This window comes from Chelonoidis abingdonii, chromosome 1 (genome assembly GCF_003597395.2).
Source record: "Chelonoidis abingdonii isolate Lonesome George chromosome 1, CheloAbing_2.0, whole genome shotgun sequence".
Taxonomy (NCBI): Eukaryota; Metazoa; Chordata; order Testudines; family Testudinidae; genus Chelonoidis; species Chelonoidis abingdonii.
In genome coordinates, this window is record NC_133769.1 from 172,880,681 (window position 1) to 172,902,953 (window position 22,273).

General features: G+C 43.3%; 1 protein-coding gene across 1 annotated transcript in view; it reads left to right on the plus strand.

Annotated features, from left to right (window-relative positions):
- The window catches only part of LOC116825368 (suppressor of tumorigenicity 14 protein homolog), a 43,327-nt gene that overhangs the window by 18,485 nt on the left and 2,569 nt on the right, over positions 1–22,273 (plus strand). Inside the window, exons 12-16 of the mRNA XM_075073826.1 lie at positions 1,564–1,668; positions 2,030–2,137; positions 13,362–13,481; positions 18,276–18,459; positions 19,977–20,248. Of these exons, the coding sequence (XP_074929927.1) occupies positions 1,564–1,668; positions 2,030–2,137; positions 13,362–13,481; positions 18,276–18,459; positions 19,977–20,248 (789 nt within the window). The remainder of the gene's footprint in view (positions 1–1,563; positions 1,669–2,029; positions 2,138–13,361; positions 13,482–18,275; positions 18,460–19,976; positions 20,249–22,273) is intronic.

Here is a 22,273-nt window from a genome sequence, read left to right on the forward strand (position 1 = left end):
TATGTCTAAGACCTTTACCTAGACCAGTAGGCTATGGAGAATGGCATAGGGGTTTTTTCAATGTTGTACCCACAGACTTAACAAGTATGCCACAAGAGACTGATGTGCGTACATACCTGTCATCAATACGCACATACATACTAGCCTATGGGGTAAGTGTAACCTAACGTCTGTGGGTGAGGAGTGAAATTTGGGCATAAGAGGAAGGATTTCCGGCACTTGCCTTATAAAAGAGGTGACATACCTCAGTAGAGTGCTCTACTCTTACTTTACTCTATTCTCACTTACTTCCTCCACACTCTCTATCTATTCTGTCTACGATGACTACTACTATTAGTAGGCTATACTTGTTCTTCTTAAACTTTAAGTTTCAAGGGAACTAGGCTAAGCTCAGTTTCCCTAAATTTTATTCTTTATTAGGTTTTGATTTTAAGTTTTTGTTAGTCAAGTAAACCCTAAGTTAGTTCTTAGCATTAGATTCTTTAAGCACTGCATCCCTCACTCAAGAATTGAGAAACCTGAAGCGCAAGGCTGTTCCTGTGTCTCTTACCATCAGGTTATCAAGGAAGGATGTGAGTATATTAACCAAAGCTCTGTTGCATATAATACTATATGATCGTATGTATCTTTGGAACAGCAGTAATGCAATTGTAACTTTGTAACTCTGATTATTTTACCATTTACTTACTATTATTGATTTTAATAAGTCTTTAAGGCTATATCTTTCTCAGTGTGAGCTTTCCGTCATACCCCCGAGGGTCTTTTGTAAATTCAGTGGAGCCTGATTCAGGACAAGAACATTTATCTTCTGATCAAACAGATTGGCGAGCCTAAAACCCATACTACTTAATATTAATTAATTAGTATTAAAAATATTAATTAAATACAATAAGTAAATTGAAATTCCCATATTATCCAAATTAATATTATTAGTACACCCTAAATCAGGCTACAGTTTCACACTCTAATTCATAGAAATTGTGGCATGAATAGGGCATTGTCCTTCAACCTGATTGATTGCTGATCCTGCCTGTCTGGTTCAGGGGTGAGGGGAAAAGAGTCTCTGCTGACTTGACCAGGCTCAGACAGCAAATTTGCAGGTAAACAGTATTAAACCTTGTCCCTAAGAATCTAGAGGCTGGTGTGCTCCAGCTCTTATGCAAGGTCACTAGTGTTACTAACAAAACTTTCTAGTAATGATAACACAGGTTTCGGTCTTAGTGTTGCTGTCCAGTTAGAGATTCTTGGTATATTTAAATCATTAAATATCTGCACAATTAGTACTCACAGCAAATAAATCTGTGTGGCCTCCACATCTTCAATGACAATGATAAGAAGGTTAATACTGATTTAAATTCTCCAATCCATTAATTTAAATTCACATAAATCAGAGTACCTGTTAAAATCAGCAACCTTTAAAAAAAAAAAAAAAAAAGGGGGCGGGGGGGAGGGAAGATAGCATTTGCCTTAGTTGAATTTTATAGAACAAAAATAAATGATGTGCTGCTACCTTCAGTGCATATTTGGTCTATGACACTACTTTCTATCTTTTTTTTCTTCTAGCGTGTCCTAGACAGTTTAAATGTACAGACAGAACATGTATTCCTTTAAACAACCAATGTGATGGATGGAAAGACTGCTCAGATGGCAGTGATGAATTAGACTGTGGTAAGTTTATTCAATTTCTGGTTGATAAACAGTCCTTCAGCAAGGCACTTGGAGTGCTGTAAAACACTTCTTTTTCTAAAAAGTGCAATCAGAATAATACTTGAAATAATACTCTTCAATAATACTATATATCCCTGAACCTACCAAAAATAAAATACATATTGCGTAAGAACCAGACCTTTCAAGAAACAGTTAATAATGTTTTACATATTTATTCCAGAGGTTCCTATAAAAGGACTAAAATCATGGAACAGATAATCTTAGCCTGCTTCAGAGTATTTTGTTGAGTGTTTTCAGAGCTTTGGATGATTGATGCTGTGACTGGGAAGTACCATGATATTTATAGATCTCTCTTCTTCAGGCTGTAGTCCAGAGGAGTCTAACTGTGGCGATGGGAAGTGTAAACACCATTCAAAGACATGCAAAGGGGACGACAGTTGCGGAGAGGATAGTGATGAAAATGATTGTCGTAAGTGTGTTGAAAGGTAGTGTAGGATAGTGGTGGGGAGTCAGGGGATAGGGATATGTTAATTTCCTTACTGTCCAAAGTTTTTTTTTGAATTATCTGATAAATATTTGGAATAGCCTGCATTGTGTATGTGTGTGGTGTGAGGATAATTAGAACTTTCATACGCATGCATCATGTTATGCTTTTGAAAATATTAGCATGTGTTGATCACACTTCATGCTCTCCATTATGTTACATAACAACTGAACCTTAGATTGACTGGGTGAACTGAATGGTTTTTGGATACCAATGAGGGTAAAATGAACTTGATGAAGGAACAGGAAAGAGTGATCATATTTATACATGTGGGAATAAAGACTGTTGGAGAATCAAATGTGTCAGCGATTGGAAAAGAGTGATTTACCATCATATGCATGGCTCTCAGTGCCAGAATGTTCCTTGCAAAAGTGCAAGAGAGTTTGAGGTTCTGAAGAGGATATTGAAACTAAGTCAATATCTTTGCTGCCAAAAAAAAAAAAAAAAAAATTGTTGCTTGAGTGTTGTCCCCTGTCCCAAGCTACTGGGGTAAAAATAGTTCATTTCTACCTTGATATAATGTGAATTCAGATATAACATGGTAAAGCAGTGCTTGGGGTGAAGGGTGGGGCCGCACACTCTGATGGATCAAAGCGAGTTCGATATAACGCGGTTTCACCTATAACACGATAAGATTTTTTGGCTCCCGAGGACAGCGTTATATCGAGGTAGAGGTGTATTTGCATAATCTGGGAGGTTGAGTCCTTTATAGAATGTAGCCATCACAAGAATGCATGCTCTGTGACTAGGGAAAATGAACTACCAGCAGGTCAGGTAATACATCAGGGAATCAACAGTTCACTTGATAGTCAGAGCTTTCTTCTCAATAACAGAATATGTTCTCATCCTGGAGAACAACTTTCTGCTTAAATATTGGATTGAGTGCTCTTTGCCTTCAAAGACCTGGGAGAGCACCACTCCCAGGCTGGCCTACAGTGAATGAACTACTACTGGGAGAAGTCTGAATTGGCAACGATAGGCACCTAGCCCAGCCATGCCTTCAGACTGTTGAAAGCTTCATCTCATCAGTAGTCTCACCAGACCTTTTGGGTGTGTCTGCCTTTTAGTAGATCATTCAGGGGAGCTGCAATCAAGGCAAAGGTGGAGAGGAACCAGTAACAATATCCTTCCAGACTGAGGAAGCAGCATAGCTGTCTTTTAGCCAATATGTGGGGCACAAATTTAACGTGGACTTTATCTAGCACCAGCGTCTCAAGGCCTCCTCCCAACTGATACCCCAAATAAGACACTTCTGTCATGGCCAACTTACATTTGTCAGGATTAGCTCTGCGGTTGGCCTCCTGTCTGGAACCAGAACCCCTCTTAGCTGATATAAGTGGTCATCCCACATACAGCTATGGCTACAATATTGTCAAGGTAAGCCACAGCTTGGTGGTGGTGGTGTCCGAGGATTGGATTCAAAAAGTGTTGGAAAGTTTCTGGCACCCCCTTTGGAGGCCAAATGGCATGGTTTTAAAATGGAAATGGCCAAAAGGGGTTGAACACATTCTCTTCCTGGGAGGATGGAGACCAGGGGATCTGCCAGTAGCTGTTTGTAAGGTCATCCATGCTGAGGTATCACGCTAGGCCCAACCACTCTAACAGCTCAGCCACCTTTGTCATTGGGTAAGTGTAAAACTTTGTGATGGAACCGACCATACAAAAGCTTGCCTCAGTGTAATGTCGAGGTCTTGCCCTCTCCGTGTGGGTAGCTTGGGTCACTGGGCTGGTATTTGTACATATTTTCTGTCATGCCTGGGGTTCAGTAACTCCTGGCAGGCATCCAGCACCATGAGTGGTCCTAGTAGGCTAGTGGGCAGAGGCTGCACAGTCCCATATATGGTGACCAGTCAGCTGCACCATGTCTGAAAATTACTTGGGGTGATGCTGGAGCACCCACTCCCGGCCCCTTGCTGGAAGTATGGATACAAACTCTGCATCCTGGACTGTCTCAGAGCACTTTCCTGGGCGTAGCTACCACCAGCAATGCTCTGTAATCAGTGCACCACCATCAGGCACCTGCTCCTTTGTGGTACATCTCTGCATTAAAGTGCTGCTGTTCTGGGTCAAGGTTGCAGAAGGCCAACTGTGCCTCTCTCATCATTGCATGGAGCTAAAACTAAGTCCCAAAGTTCCAGAGACCATTGAGGGAACAGCACCACCCTCTCAATTGTGGTTCGGAATGCCTCAGGATTGTTGTTAGGGCCCAGCTTAGTTAACATTGCAACTGGCAGAGCTCTGGGATTGGGTGCTTCGGGGCCTCCCTGTGCAGGAGTTTGGGATGGGGGGTGTCTTAACTGTTGCAGAAAGTCCCTCTGGAACTCGGGCTGCTGGATACAACCTCCTGCAACAGCTGCTGCTGGGACATCAAGTGCTGCAACATTGGCTGCTGGAATTGCTGTTGATAGTTGGCTTGCTGCTATTGTCATTTTGCTATCCATTTACACCAGCTCAGGGTCTATCGCAGTTGAAGCCCCCACTGAAAGGGCTGGTATGCAATCTGTTTCTGTCTCAGGGTCTTGTATAGGTGAAGGCTTCATGCCTGCCTTCTCCCTCAGTTGTGGTCAGCCGACCCTCAGCCTGGGTTTAGCCTTAGTGTCATTGGGTCTCTTGCCCCTGGGTCCCTTTATGGGAGCCTCCCTCCTGGGGAATCTCACTCCTCCCACTGGGAGTTTCTCACTCCAGGGGTATTCTCAGAGTCTAATTACAGTTCACTTACCCAGAACCCTGGCTCCTGCCACAGGTAATAGGCGGGAAGCAGCCTTTTAGGGCTCCTTGCTTGCATCAGGCTCATATTGTCAGTCTGCACCAACCAAAAGGGGGCAAAGGGAAGGAGGAAAGGCTAGCCAAAGCCATTGGCTGGGTTCCCCTTGATACTGGCAGTCCCTCGCAGTGTGGGCAAACTCCTCCCCACCTCTCCCCCCATTCTGTGGTCAATTTCACCCTTTTAAACTCCCCTTCCCCAAGTGTCCTTCAGGCATGTCTAACTGGCTCTAGCCTTTGTACCAGCGGGTTAGGGGTGTATCCCCTCACAGGAGCCACCATAAAGAGATACAGATCATTAGAAGAGAGTCACTTGTTTCTGCCATAAATGAAAGATCAGACTCTCTGCAGGTAGAGGGAAATGCTAGAGGCCTTAATTATGGTTGGGTAAATTTCTTTTTGTTGTTGGTTGGTTGTTTTTTTTAGGTATCTGAGTTGCAATCTCTGTATGACTATTAATCTGAAGTAAATTGTTCATTTAAAACTGCCTTGTGAGAAACTGGCTATAAAATATAGGGTTTGTTTGTTTTTTTAACATACCAAAGTAAGCCCTAGTTTCAGAATCCAAACGTGTCTCCTGTGTCCTTCAGTAATGTGGAAGAAGCTTTAGAATACAAAATGCGTGTGTTAACAGTATACCTTTTTGGCTTATAAGAATGTGTGAGAGTAACATCTTAGATGAAAGTAGTGCTTTCTGGAATGGGATTCCACAGTATAACCAAATCAAATCACAAGTCTCCAGACAACTCACTGTTTCATTGACGTGAAACTTATTACTTTACTTCCTCTATATATATCCATCCAAAGTGCTAGACTTGCACAAAAAAATGTATATCCATTACACCTCTACCCTGATATAACACTGTCCTCAAGAGACAAAAATCTCACGTTGTTATAGGTGAGACCATGTTATATCGAACTTGGTTTGCCCGCCCCCCCCCGCCCTTCTTTGTTCCCTGACCATCCCCTCCAGAGACCCCTGTCCCTAATCACCCCCAGGACCCCACCCCCTTCCCAACCCCTCTGTCCCCTGACTGCTCCGACCCCATCCACCCCTCCCCGCCCCCAACAGGCACTCACCGGCAGCAACTGGAAGCAGAGCAGCCCAGCCCCAGTCTGCTCCACCCTGCCAACTCCCAGCCATGGCACTCCACTTCCTGCTGTCGGTGAGTGCAGGGAGGTTGGGGAAAGGATGCCTCCCCGCACTCACCTGCGGCGGGAAGCGGAGCGACGCTGCCCCAGCCTGCTCCAGTTTCCTGGTCTCGGCCCATGTCACTGGGGAAAGGTCCTGCACGTGCCTGCCCAGCGGGAAGCGGAGCGCCACGACTGGGAGCTGGCGGAGTGGAGCTGGCTGGGGCTGGCTGCTTCGCTTCCCACTGCTGGTGAGTGCAGGGAGGTTGGGGAAAGGAGGTGGCTGGGAGGTGGCAGAGTGGAGCAGGCTGGGGCCACATCGCTTTGCTTCCTGCCGCAGGTGAGTGCAAGGAGGTTGGGGCAAGGATGTCCCCCATCAGTGGTTTCCTCTGAATTGAAATTAGGGGGGGTGTTTGAATTTACAGGGGGATGTCAGAACCAATAAGATATATATAAAAGAGATATGAACAAAATAAATGTTTTGTTAGGATGATGCAAATTTAACACCAAAACATATAACAGTCTAGATTTCTAAAAAAAATATAAATGTAAAAAAATGTATTTAATTTAAATTAACTTTTTAAAAGTAAGCCATCATGGGATAATAGGGAAGTCCTCTCACAGATCAGTAACTGGTTAAAAGATGGGAAACAAAGGGTAGGAATAAATTATCAGTTGTCAGATTGGAGAGAGATAAAGAGTGGTATCCCTGAGGGGTTGGAAGTGGGACCATTACTGTTCAACATACACAAATGTTCTGGAAAAATGGGTAAACAGAGAGGTGGCAAAATCTGCAGATACAAAACTATTCAAGGTAGTTAAGTCGCAGGCAGACTGTGAAGAATTACAAAGGACTCTCACAAAACTGGGTGACTGGGCAAGAAAAATGACAGATGAAATTCAGTACTGATAAATGTAAAGCAATGCACATTGGAAAACAATCTCACCTATACATACAAAATGAAGGAGTCTGAATTAGCTGTTAACACTCAAGATAGATCTTGGAGTCATTGTCGACAGTTCTTTGAAAACATCCACTCAGTGTGCAGCAGCAGTCAATGATTCCCAACATTGTTTGCTTTTTTAAAAAGCACAGGGTATTTGTGGCACTTTAGAGACTAACAAATTTATTTCAGCATAAGCTTTTGTGGGCTACAGTCCACTTAAGCTTTCATGGGCTACATCTGATGAAGTGGACTGTAGCCCACAAAAGCTTATGCTGAAATAAATTTGTTAGTCTCTAAGGTGCTACAAGTACTCCTGTTCTTTTTGCGGATACAGACTAACATGACTACTACTCTGAAACCTTTGCTTTTTAAAGAAAGGGATAGATAATAAGACAGAAAATATAATATTGCTTCTATATAAATCCATGGTATGTGTACACCTTGAATACTGTGAGCAGATCTGGTCACTCCATCCCAAAAAAGATACACTGGAAATGGAAAAGGTACAGAGATGGGCAACTGATTAGGGGTATGAAATGGGAGGAGAAATTAAAATGACTGGGAATTTTCAGCTTAGAAAAGAGAAGACTAAAGGGGGATATGATAGAGGTCTATAAAATCTTGACTGATGTGAAGAAAGTGAATAAAGAAATGTTGTTTAATCCTTCACATAACAAGAACTAGCAGTCAGCCAATGAAATTAATAGGCAGCAGGATTTTTTTTAAAAAGGAAGTATTTCTTCACACAACATAAAATCAACCCGTGGAACTCTTTGCCAGGGGATACGGTGAAGACCAAAACTATAACAGGATTAAAAAAAGAACTAGATAAATTCCTAGAGAATAGGTCCATCAGTGGCTATTAGCCAGGATGGGGAGGGATTCAACACCATGCTCTGAGTGTCCCTAGCCATTTGCCAAAAGTTGGGAATGGGCAACAGGGATGGATCACTTGATGATTCCCTGTTCTGTTCATTCCCTCTGAAGCACCTGGCCTTGACCACTGTTGTAAGACAGGGTACTGGGCTATATGGACCATTGGTCTGACCCAGTATGACCATTCTTATGTAAAAATAAATTATAATAATAATAATGTTTAGTACAGAAACTCCCCAACATAATGACCTCTCAAGATAGCAACGATGTGAGATAACAACCTTGGCAAATAATGCATTTTAAAAGTCTTGGCCTACTAGGAAACATTTATGTAAGTTTCCATTCCCAGTCACAAATCTAGCATTCTGGAGCAAAGTCTCTAAAATATAGTCCAACAAACAAATGTTTCTTTAACATATCCCTCACTTTTCCCTCCACCGCACCCCACTCACTGGTGTTGTCTTTGGTCAGCAGAGACTCAGAGTTCAGAGGTGCTTTCACGTGATTACACCTCCCATGTTGAGAGCAAGAAGGCACCTTGCGCATTCCTCCAGCTGCTCACTGTTCGCTCTGCCCACTGCTGTTCGTTGTGCCATCGTTTACTCCACCACTCTGTTGCCAATGGCCCTGCGCAGTCACCTTCTGCTGCCACCTGCCACTGTGACCTCTGCGAGTTGGTCTCTTGAGGTTCCACCCAGCTCTCAGTGACTTCAGCTGAGCTGTCAGTGGGGGAACCTTACTGCTAGTGCAGTCTGGGCTGTCTCTTCGACAGAAACACTGTCCTCACAGGAACACTGTCTCCACAGCAAGACTAAGCACTTAGACCTGATTATCAGTGATGTCAGCTGCAGTGGTCACTTAACAGAACAAAAGACTATCTATGGAGCCTAATCAGCTCTGTCTTTAAACAGTGGAGAGGGACAGGTCCCCACCCTCTCTCTTGATGCTCTCAATCAGCACAGGCCAAGTACAGTTCAACTGCCCTTTACTCATACAATAAAAACAACAACATTTCATTCCCCCACCCCTACCCCCCCCCATGCAAATGATTTGTAACCCAACCCCAGGCAAAATCTATCACTTGCACAACACAGCTCTGTTTGCTGGATACTTAGGTAGATTAGATGTGAATGCAAATACAATCTGGTCCTGAAGGCTTTCCCTCCACCTCATCATTAGCTGTCAGGGAGAGCTCATTTAGACTTTGCTTACAAATCATCATTTGAAATTTAGGTTGGCCAGCATCACCAAAATGAATTCAGTGACATTGTCATAAAAAACAACAGCTGTATAAGGAAGCTAGTCTATGTTCATACTTTTCAAATCTATTATACTTTCAGATACACATTTTATCATACACTGTGTATGCTTTTAAAGTGTGTATTGTGACAAAGTTCCTCCTCTACCTTGGTGGGTCCTGCGCTTATTGGCGGATTTGTTCACCTCAGTGATCTTCCCCTCTTGTGGAACCCACAGTCTGGGTCAGCTCCTCCTGTGTCTGATCAGGAGATGGGAGGTTTGGGGGGAATCTGGGCCCACCCTCTACTCCGGGTTCCAGCCCAGGGCCTTGTGGATCACGCTGTCATATAGCTGGCCTCTGTAAAGCTGCTGACGCTACAACTCCCGGGCTACTTCCCCATGGCAGCCTCAAACAACGTTCTTTATCCGTCCCACAGGACGTTCCTCTGGTGTCTGATAACACTTGTCCTCCTCATCCTCCAGAGTACACATTCACTCTCAGCTCTTGCCTTCTTGTCCCAGTTCCTCCACTCTCTTTTCCTTCTGGTCTCCCTGGCCTGCTGGAGTGAGCTCCTTTATAAACAGATGCCCTGATTAGCGCTGCTTGATTGGCGTCAGAAGAGTCGTCTATTGCCTTCTAGAAAGATTTAATGGCTCCAGTCTGATTAACCTGGAGCAACTGCCTATGTACAGGTCATGATTGTTAGCCTGGGGGTAACATATGTTCTCAGTACTTTCCTGTAGCATCGGTCTGCCCTCACAGTATATGTCGATTCATTCAAATTTCCAAACAGTCACTACTGGATGTTTCAGAGTAGCAGCCGTGTTATCTGTACCACAAAGAACAGGCAATACTGTGCACCTAGAGACTAACAAATGTATTTGAACATAAGCTTTCGTGGCCCACTTCATGATGCATGAATGAATATATAGGAGGAGATATCATACATACGAGAACATGAAAAGGTGAGTTGCCCAATCAACTCTAAGAGGCTAATATTAAGATTGCCACCAGGAGAAAAAATTTTGTAGTGTAATCAAGATAGCCAATTTAAGACCGTTGTACAAGACGGTACGTTTTCGAGGATACTTAACATGGGTAAATAAATTCAATGTGTGTAATGGCTCAGCCATTTCCAGTCTCTATTTAAGCCTAAATTGATTGTATCTAGTTTGCATATTAATTCAAGTTCAGCAGTTTCTAGTTGCAGTCTGTTTTTTAAGCTTTTCTGTTGTAAAATTGCCACCTTTAAATCTGTTACTGAGTGACCAGAGAGGTTGAAGTATTCTCCTACTGGTTTTTGAATGTTATGATTCCTGATGTCAGATTTGTGTCCATTTACTCTTTTGCACAGAGACTGACTGATTTGGCCAAAGTACATGGCAGAGGGACATTGCTCGCACATGATGGCATATATCACATTGGTAGATGTGCAGGTGAACGAGCCCCTGATGGCATGGCTAATGTGATTGGGTCCTATTATGGTGTCACTTGAATAGATATGTGGACAGAGTTGGCATCGGACTTTGTTGCAAGGATAGGTTCCTGGGTTTGTGTTTTTGTTCTGTGATGTGTGGTTGCTGATGATTGTTGATGAGTATGTGCTTTAGCTTGGGGGGCTGTCTGTAAGCAAGGACAGGCCTGTCTCCCAAGATGTGGGAGAGTAAAGGATCATCTTTCAGGATATGTTGTAGATCTTTGATGATGCGCTGGAGAGGTTTTAGTTGGGTGATGAAGGTAACGGCTAGTGGCGTTCTGTTATTTTCTATGTTGGGCCTGTCTTGGTGGAATTCCTCAAGGGCTTCTTTTCCATGAGTCCAGATGATGAAGATATCATCAATGTAGTGCAAGTAGAGTAGAGGCGCTGAGGGATGAGAGCTAAGGAAGCATTGTTCTAAGTCAGCCATAAAAATGTTGTCATACTATGAGGCCATGCGGGTACCCATAGCAGTGCCGCTGACTTGAAGGTATATCTTGTTCCCAAATACGAAATAGTTGTGGGTGAGGACAAAGTCACGAAGTTCAGCCACCAGATTTGGCATGTAACTAGTTCAAAAAACTGGGGGGGTGTTGGGGAAATTCAAGGGGAGTGTAGGGAAATCACTGTCCCCCATAATCACCTGCAGCAGGAAGTAGAATGATGCGGCTGGGAGCAGGTGGAGTAGAGCGGGCTGGGGCCGGGCTGCTCCGCTTCCATCGCTGCTGGTGAGTGTTGGGGGGGAATCCCTTCCCTCAAACTGCCTCCCCCAAGCGACATGGCTGGGGCCAGGGTGAAGGAAGTGGAGTGGGCTGCTCCCGGCCCCCCGCTAATCCCCTGGGCCACTCTGGGACCCAAAAGTACCCTCCCACAGCTCCTGCCCCCCAGACCTTCTGCCCCTTATCAAACCCCTCAGCCCTTGCCTGGCCCAACACCTTTAACTCGCTGCTCAGAGCAGCATGTCAGAGCTTTACCATGTTGTATGCAAACCTACATTCTATCGGGTCGTGTTATATCGGGGTAGAGGTATATTTGAAAAAGTTTCCCTAGGGAACTAGTAGAAATCCTATTTTTAACGCATGAAAATGCGGACTAGATTAGTACAGAGAACAATGCTATTCTGACTTAAGGCCAGAAAGAGCAAGATGATTAAATCAGGTGTTTTCCATCTCCTACTGTGTTTTTTTTTGTTTTTGTTTTTTGACTGGAAGAGCTATATAGTATGAAGGCAGATGGACAGTTAAATGTCTAATGAATGACAGACAGCAGCTGATTCTGAAATATCTACTTTGTTCCCTTACTTGCCATAGGTTTTCTGTTAGCTCTTCTGGACAGTTGAATACCCGCAGTATGACATATTACCCTTTCCGTTGATACATAATATAAAAGGAATGTCTAGGAACTTGGCTCCATTCAGCAATGCAAAGCAGTACAGCGACAAGCTTTTCAGACAGTAAAACAGCAAGAGGCATTGACTACTTTAATTGTGATTACACAAATACAATTATACCTACAAAAATGCCATCATTCGGGGCATAGGAATGGATAAGAACTCATAAACAAACTGATCAAAAAAGTTCAGGATATTTATAAACACTAGCAATCTGATTGTGTAGAGATGTGGCACAGTACATCAGAGATAGCTCTACTTACATTCCTTCCTCCTAATCTTTGTTTTCCTGTAGATTGTGAGTTGCTTGGGGCAGAGACTGTACTCTCTTGTTGTCTGCAAATAGCTCAGTATATTTGTGATATTAGCATAAAACAATAATAATAATAATAAATTAATTAATAATAAATAGATGCATGATGCTGAGGTTTCTGGAAAGATTCCCAAATAATAAATTGTAATGGATTCCTAAAAATGTACCTGGAAAAGGAGGTGAAATCATAAAAGGAAATCATTTACTCAAATTTGAAACCTCCAAAGCCCCTTTTATGGTAATTTACTGCCACATATTTGCACAACAGGCTGATCAGATGTTGAAAGTATTCAGAATGCTGAAAGTATTGGAGATGCACAAAAAGCAAGAGTGCCTTAAAGCTACACAGTTTAGAGGTAAAGCAGGGTGACTTTGTTTTGGCAACATAGGCCACTTCATTCCTGAATGACAGCAGCCACATGGGGCTAATGCACATTAACTTCACATGTGTAGTTGACTTGCCTTAAATCTCTTGTGTCCTCATACAGACATGACCTTAGACGTATAGCTTTCAATGCCTTTATCCAAATCATATTTATAAATAATGTGACAACGTTTCCTTTCCGTCTTGGTGGGTCCTGTGCTTCTGTTTAGTGGGGGCTAGGGTTTTCCTCTTTTTCCTCAGAATTGTCCCCCACATCCCTGGGTTTACTGTTCACACTCTGTCAGAGCAGGTTTCCTCCTGGCCTTCCTGACGGGGTGTGGGGGATGAGGGAGATGGAGGAGAGCCTCTCCATCTCTGGTAAGTCCTCCGGACCTGGTAGCAACAGACCAGACACATGGTTCAGTCTCTCCCCTCTGACAGAATCTCTTCCCTCAGACCTCCTGGCCCCAGAAGGGCCATCTGCCCTGGTAGGCAGGGATTCTCCCACCCTTCGCAGCTGTACCTGCATGGTTTCTCCCATATTGTTTGTCAGCATGCTTGTCTGTACTGCGCAGCTCGCCAGTAGCTCGCCTTCCTCCCTTCGCCCCTATACTCCATTTTTTTTACTTCGGTCATGTTTTCTTTCAGCCTATAAAAGTTGTTCCTCATATGCATATAAATGCCTGAATGGAAAATGCCCCACGAAACCAAACCCAGAATGTGATGGAATAAGAGACTGTGGAGATGGCTCTGATGAAATGAATTGTGGTATGTGAAGTTTAATTCATTTGAAATATATATTTTAAATGAAAATTAATTCATGAGTGAATTATTGCAGTAAGCTTAAATATATCTTTATGTATTTGGGTCAAATTTAGTATATACAGTATTTAATAAGAACAGCCATACCAGGTCAGACCAAAGGTCCATCTAGCCCAGTATCTGTCTACTGACAGTGGCCAATGCCAGGTGCCCCAGAGGGAGTGAAGCTAACAGGCAATGATCAAGTGATCTCTCTCCTGCCATCCATCTCATCTCTTGTGACAGAGGCTGACACCTTCTTTTACCTCCTCGGCTAATAGCCATTTATGGGACTCTGCCACATGATTTTATCAGTTCTTTTACACATTGTTATAGTCCCAGCCTTTTCACACCCTCTCAGTGTAAGGAGTTCCGCAGCTGATGTGTGTGTGTGAAGAAGAACTTCTTTCTTTTTTTTAAACCTTGCTACTTTATTTCCTTTGGTGACCGCTGGTTCTGTATTATGGGATTATTAAATACTTTTATTTTCACTGTCTCTACCTACTCATGATTTTATTCCCTCTATATATCCCCCACTGGTCATCTCTGGTGTGTCTCCTGAGGAGTGGTAGGGCCTTCTCTTATCTCCTTTACTTGTATGTGACTCTTATATGCAGCCTGCTCCTTATCATCTATAGTAGTTGCCTGTCGTTCGTGCGATATCCGTACTTGTTCGGGAGACCTTGGTCCTATGCTTTGCCAGGGTCTAGACTGAGAGCTTAGCCCCTATATGATATCGTTCTTTTTTGTGGTCGAAGGGATTACGTCTGTTGCACCGTTTCTCGATATGTGAGGCGCTTTACCTGTGTTCCTTATATCTCGGACTGCTAATAGTCATATTTCTTCGGATCTTCATTCTTGATCTCAGTAGCGCCAGTTATTTTGATGCTAGTCCTATCTCTTGTCTCGCAGTGATTCTGACCGTACTCTGACAGTGTGCTGGGATGGCTATTCAGAGAGTCGTATGTCTCACTCGATTTGAATTGCAGATACTCTTATTTCCTGGTCGTTGTTATGACTAGATTATGCTCTCCCACAGGTAGATCATTTATACTTGTGTATGGTATAGTGAGTGTGGGCTTTGTATATTTCAATTCTCTTCACTTGTGCATCATACTTAGATTCTTCTGTTCTCTCATTAATTCTTTTTTTGTGTTTGTTTCCCATTCATTATTGCTATGGCGCATGCCTTTTGTGTGCATTTCTGTCTCACCAAGATCTTGCTCTCTGTGTTATCTATTTAACCTGTGTCTGTGTTATTAGATATCTTTCACTTTCGGGCTTCACACGTGGCCACATGTTTCTCTGGTAATGCTTTTGGGAGCACGCATCTCTAGTGGTTTTATCCGCTTCGCTATTCCTCCGATCAGTTTAATGGAAAGTAGTGTACAGGAATTGTGTTTTATAGGTTTAAAGGTCCTCAGGATCTGATTCTCTGTAATGTGATTGTGTCATCTCATTCCTTAATTGTTAGAGGTTTTAGACCAACTTCTCTTCTTTCTAGGTGACACTTATAAGCTTATTGTACTTCTCTATCTCTCGTTCGCATGTTTTTGGCCAGTTGTGTGCACGCTCTCATTTAAGGACACTTCTTCATTATGACTGCTCCACTGTCGCTTATTTATGTAGAATTAAGCTCCTCTCTGGTAGTAGGGACCTTAGGTCTAAAGGCTTTCTGGGAAATCTACTGATATACTATGAAGAGCCACTCGTGGCTTGTGGATCCCCCTTGTTCACAAGGTCTGTGTTTGAGTGTGGACCCTTTAAGAAATCTATGCGACTATTTCCGTTTTAGTACAAAACGTTTGCGCTATTGTACAGAACATTTGCTTGCTAGCTTGTATTGCGTGACAGGTATTGTTTTCTATGGTCTGACGCTCTATTTTTCTTAACTATATCGTCCCTGCCGTTTAAGTTGCAAGAGGTGTTAATTGTGACATTAGATTTAGCCCAAGACGGATTCCTGAGGTGCGATGTATGTAGGCTAGCCATATAACTACGGGGTCTGTAAGGCTTGCTTGGGATCGCTTACCTATGTTCTTTTTTATAGTTGCCCTGAGCTATAGCTGCTGTCCAGGTCAGTTTGTGGATACGAGCGACTCTGACGGTGCGGGTTCCAACGCCCTCGCTACGTAGTTCCAGCAATATCCTTTGGAGTATACGTTGGTCAGACTCTTTGGGTGACTGCCATCGGTCCGGTGAACTTTGTCTCCTGTTGAGCTCTTTCCTATTATTCAAAGACGCTCTCTCATCTTCACGTGCGCGTCTTTCTCGATTATTAGACAATATTTCCTTCACGATCTATGTCGGCTCAAGGCCGTTTCATGCGTTCTGGGAGTGTAACCTCTACATCTGGGCGTCTTGTATCGGGCATGTCGTGTATCTCCATGATTGCCGCTTTTTCCCGGCGCGTGCATGTGTAGGTCTTTGTTTTAGGTGCGCACTTGTTTCCCTACCATTAATGGCATCTACCTCGGTCGTCTCTCTGAGCGCGCAGACTGCGAAATCTCGATCTAGCCCAAGAACGTTGTTTTTAAGCAGGCTTCCTGCTTCTGCTGTACCTTTAACAACTATGTTTCTTCCCTTTTGGAGTCTTGGGAGCCATTCTCAGAATCCTCTTTGGCTTTCCTTATTCACTCTTGCACTTAGCTCGGCAGTGTTTGTGCTCCTTTCTTTTGCCCTACACTAGCGATTTGACTTCACTTTTTTAAGGCACTCTTTTATTCTCACTGCTTCTTTTACATGGTTGTTAAGCACCGGTGCTCTTTTATTAGTTTTTTCTGTCGTTTATTTCATTTGGGTATTCACATTGAGTTGAGGGCTCTCTTCTAGTTGTCTTTAACAGGCCCATGCACTTGCGGATTCACTTTGTCCTCGATGGGATTTTCTAAACCTCATCTGATACATCATTCCATGATATATTATATAAACCATTTCTTTTACACTCTTTCTCTGCCTTCATTTACAATCTCTTCCACTACCATCCTTGGCTCCGTTGGATGGCCGGAACGTGACACTTATTAAATCTACCAGTAAGTGCACTGACGGCTCTGGGATCACGTCTCGCTGAGTGAGTTTAAAAAAAAAAAAAAACGTAATACGTAGTTGTGGTTGAAAGTAAATTTGATATTCAAACTTCTTTCTTTATTAGTAGATCTTTACTGTAATTCTGTTAAACTGTGGTTTTAGTATATTCAAGCGCATGAACTTTTCGTACTTAGCTTGGACTCGACACTGGAGTAGGCATTCAGTGAGTAGCTTCAATTTGGCTCTTGTATAGAATCTTAGGACTATCAGGTTGGAAGAACTCATGGGTCATCTAGGTCCAATCCTCTAGCTCAAAGCAAGGCCAATCCCACTAATCATCCAGCAGGGCTTTGCACGACAGGCTTTAACTTAAGGATAGGATTCCACCACCTCCCCTAGAGGCTAACCATTCTAGTGCTTCATCACTCTGTGCAATATTTTCCTATTCAATCAGACTTCTCCCACTGCAATCTGAGACTTGCTTCCCTTTGTTCCTGTATCTGCCCCACTTGAGAACGCCTAGCTCCTCTTCTTTTGGACCCCTCATCAGGTTTAGTTGAGTGCTCTCAATCCCCCCCCCCCACTCTTCTCTTCTGCAGACTAAAGAAGCCCAGGTCCCTCAGCCTTTCCTCATAAGTCATGTGCTCCAGCTCCCCAATCATTTTCTTTGCCCTCTTCTGGACTCTCTCCAATTTGTCCACATCCTTTCTGTGGTGTGGGCCCAAAAACTGGAGGCAGTACTCTAGATGTGGCCTCACCAGTGCTGACTAGAGGGGAAAAATCACTTCCCTCGATCTGCTGGCAGTGCTCCTACTAATGCAGCCCAATATGCCATTAGCCTTCTTGGTAACAAGGGCACACTGCTGACTCATATCCAGCTTCTCATCCTCTGTAATCCCTGGGTCCTTTCCTGCAGAGCTGCATCTTAGCCAGTTGGTCCCCCAGCCTGTAGCAGTGCACAGGATTCTTCGGTCCTATGTGCAGGACTCTGCACTTGTCTTTGTTGAACCTCATCAGATTTCTTTTGGCCCAATCCTCCAATTTGTCTACATCATTCTGGACCCTGTTCCTACCCTACAGCATATCTACCTCTTTCTGCAGCTTAGTGTCATCCACAAACTTGCTGAGGGTGCAATCCATCCCATCATCCAGATCATTAATGAACAAAACTGGCCCCAGAACCGATCCTTGAGGCACTCTGGTTGATACCGGCTGCCAGCTAGACATGGAGCCATTGATCACTACCCATTGAGCCCGACGATGTAGCCAGCTTTCTATCCACCTTATAGTCCATTCATCCAATCCATACTTTTTTTAACTTGCTGGCAAGAATACACTGGAAGACCATATCAAAAGCTTCACTAAAGTCAAGGTATATCACATCCCACCACTTTCCCCATATCCACAGAGCCAGTTATCTCATCACAGAAGGCAGTCAGGTTGGTCAGGCATGACTTGCCCTTGGTGAATCCATGTTGACTCTTCCTGATCACCTTCCTCTCTTCCATGTGCTTCAAAATGGATTCCTTGAGGTCCTGTTCCTGCCTTGCAATCACTGCATCTCATTTGTAACATGGGAATGAAGATACTTAACATTTTTTTGTGAAGCACTTTGTGATCTGTAGCTGGAAGAACACAGTATAAGAGCCAAGTATTCATAAACCTAAGTAAAATGGCCCAATGCCTTATGTGTATTAAAATCTTAATCCTCCTGTTCAATACTTTCTTTATTAGCTTGTGGAAGAATCCAGTTAAAAAAAACTAGAATTGTTGGAGGTGAAGATGCAAGATCTGGAAAGTGGCCTTGGCAAGCAAGCTTGCAGATGGGAATGTATGGCCATATCTGTGGTGCATCTGTTGTTTCAAATAGGTGGCTGTTATCTGCTGCCCATTGTTTTCTGGACTCTGATTCTATAAGGTAAGTACAGGTTGTATAATCCAGTGTACACACTGTTCATTTTCACAGTTTTAGTTTCTTTAGTTTATGTATCCATGATGCTGGCATAGTGGCTTTGAATGAATAGTTCTGTGCACATGGTCTAATTGGTATGTTTTGTAGACCCAAAGCACATTTCATCCAATAATCAAAATTATAAAGTATCCAGAATAATTATACCACCACTGTAACCAGAAAGTATATCCTGCTGGTGAACCATGGAGTTTATTGTGAACACAGCTTAAAAAAATGTTTCCAAAATAATACTCCTAACCATTAAGATTAGAGCACCTCTAACAGTGGAAAAGTATGGAAACTGGCTGGTGGAGAGGAGCTAGTGGTGTAGTGAAGACAGGCATGGTGATGCATAAAATCCTGCAAAGGTGTCATCAAGATTACTCATGTGCAGCATCACTGAGGGATTTGGAAAGCTAGACTTCCTGAACTGTAGATGGATCCCAAGTACACATGCTATGTTTAAAATGCCATCCTCCTATTGAGCTAATGAGTGCATAGATGGGAGTTAGGAGCAAGCTGTGGTCCATCCTGATTTTAATTGGATGGCTAGGTGAAATACCTGAAGCCTAGGAGTCAGGACTCAGAACTTCTGGGTTCTGTTCACAACAAGAGTCATAATGGGGGATAAAAATGGCAATATTCCATTCAGACTACATCCACATGATCTGAGCAGCTGAAAATTCTGCCAAAACAAGTAATGAAAGAAGTTGGCAATGTTGACGTTTAGGAACCTTGATTTTTCAGATTTGTACAAGGTAATTACTGCAATTACGTGCAGAAAAAGGGTAGCTATACATCTAACTGGCCACATGGAAGCACAATTACCCACTTTGCAAACAAAAAATCGGACAAAATAGGCATAGATTATCAGATGCAATTATGAATAACGTGCCTTTAAAGTAGTATTAGGTTTCAGAGTCAGTACTGCATTGAAATGGATATGCTTATGTGTTGGAGTTATTGTTCCTGTTGGTTTGCTGGCTGGTACAGCAGTGACAATGGTGGTGTTAGTTCTCAACCAGAAGGAACAGAAACTTTTTTTCTTAAGAAAACTTAAATGATTGGGGTCACCATGTAATTGGAAATGTAGCAATCATTACGGGTTCAATCTGACCAGGAGTCCCAACCCTGCCACTAACTCGGGAGACCTGGGTAAGTTGCTTAACATATCTGTGCTTCAGTTCTCTACCGGATAGGCAAGTTATCCCCATGTGACTGATGCAAAGTCCTTCAAGATCCTTGGATGAAAAGTGCAAAAAGTATTAGTCATGTTACTCCCAGAAAGCATCCCTTTGGAAACCATGAACAAAAACAGAAAACCAATATGCTACTTAAAATAAAAACGAGATGTATCTATCCTACTGATTTTATGTTGTGCTCCTCCCCTGACTTTACTATTTCTCATAAAAATATTGTAAATAACTCTTAAATAACCTGGCATGCTGATGATTATCATTTTATTAATGTTGTCTGTTTTGCAGATACTCCGTGCCTTCTGGCTGGAAAGCGTATATGGGCATAAGGATCATTAGTAAAAACCGCAATCATGTAGCTATGAGATCAATCAAAAGGATTATTGTCCATCCACGGTATGACCAATATATCTCAGACTATGACATTGCCCTGTTGGAAATGGAGACACCAGTGTTCTTCAGTGAGCTGGTACAGCCCATTTGTTTACCCAGCAGTCCTAGAGTATTTTTTTATGGAACTGTCTGCTATGTAACTGGCTGGGGAGCCCTAAGAGAAAATAGTATGTTCATTTCCTGGATATGTTTCTTGCAAGTTTGACTCTAATTTTAAACTGTAAGAATGACGTGATTATGCTAAAAACTAATATTATCACGGTTTACTTAGCACAATGGTTTTCAAACTTTTTGTATTGGTGACCCTTTTCACACAGCAAGCCTCTGACTGTGAAGCCCCTTATAAATTAAAAACGGGGGTGTGTGTAATTTAATGTGTGTGGGGGGGGGTCGGAGCTATCAATCCCAGTGAGCTGACAGTGCATGACCCCCATGGAACCACCTTGTGACCCTCTGAGAACCCCTGACTTAGTAGGTCTTTTTAAAAGCTAGAACATTTCTTCTTTGTCAAAGCAAATTCAGTGTTTTGGCTCAGGTGCAGTTGAACATCTGTAGAGTTTCTTAATGCTGGCATGCTGAAATAGTTTAGGTCAATTAGGAGTCCTGCCACTAGGCAATGAAGACTGTCATAGGCCATTAGAAAGATAATTACCCTGGATTAGCACTTGTTTCTCACATATACAGCTCACTTAATTTCTACAGTACTTCAGTAGAATACAGTACAAAGAATTTATAGATAGTGTGATAAGGTCAGGCCAGATGGCTACAGGAGAGTGACAGAAGGCAGATATATTAACCTCAGGTTAAGTAGGTGCCCTTTCCCTGGGTAAGGTAACAGGGAAGGTTCCAGAACAATCAGGAACTTTCTGGAAACAGTTAAGGCAGACAGGCTGATTAGAACACCTGGAGCCAATCAAGAAGCTGCTATAATCAATTAAGGCAGGCCAATCAGGGCACCTGGGTTAAAAGGGAGCTCACTTCAGTTTGTGGTGCACGTGTGAGGAGCTGGGAGCAAGAGGCACAAGGAGCTGAGAGTGAGAGTGAGAGGGTGTGCTGCTGGAGGATTGAGGAGGACAAGCATTGTCAGACACCAGGAGAAAGGTCCTGTCGTGAGGATAAAGAAGGTGTTTGGAGGAGGCCATGGGGAAGTAGCCCAGGGAGTTGTAGCTGTCATGCAGCTGTTACAGGAGGCACTATAGACAGCTGCAATCCACAGGGCCCTGGGCTGGAACCCAGAGTAGAGGGTGGGCCCGGGTTCCCCCCAAACCTCCCAACTCCTGATCAGACACAGGAGGAGTTGACCCAGACTGCGGGTTCCACCAGAGGGGAAGAACACTGAGGTGAGCAAATCTGCCAATAAGCACAGGACCCACGACGGTAGAGGAGAAACTTTGTCACAATAGAAAAATAGGAAAGAAGTTGAGACTAGCACAAACTAGAATGTCTGTGTCTGATCCAGAATTGGAACTCGAGCACTTCCAGCTGGCAGTTTTTTAGTTAATCTCTTAAATTGCATTATGATCTAAGGCAGTGGTGGGAAACCTGCAGCCTGTCAGTGTAATCTGCTGATGGGCTGCGAGACAGTTTGTTTCCATTGACTGTCCATGGGCACAACTGCCCGCAGCTCCCAGTGGTCACGGTTAGCTGTTCCCGGCAAATGGGAGCTGTAAGAAGTGGCACAGGCCATAGGGACATGCTGGTCGCTGCTTCCCACAGCTCTCACTGGCCAGGAATTGTGAACTGCAGCCACTGGGAGCTGTGGGCTGCTGTGCCTGTGGACTGTCAATGTAAACAAACTGTCTCGCAGCCCACCAGTGGATTACCCTGATGGACTGCAGGTTGCCCACCACTAATCTAAGGTTTTACATTTGACACACATTTATCTACCAGGGTATCTTTGGCTTTCTTAACACACTTTCATCTAACATCTGACCCCAAGACTATGATTATTTATACCTAAATATAATTTAAGTGAAGTTATACTATTAAAAAATCCATTATACAGTGTCAATTTTTCAATAAAACTTGTATATAACACTGTAAAATTAAAATATTTGAACACCTTTCCTTCTCATAATTTCACTTAACACCCCCCCATTCCTCCCAAAAGCCCTAAAAAGGTTCAGGTTGGTGGTACAAATTGTGGCACAGGTGAAAGATATTGACAGTGAAACAGTTGTAGCTTACACCAG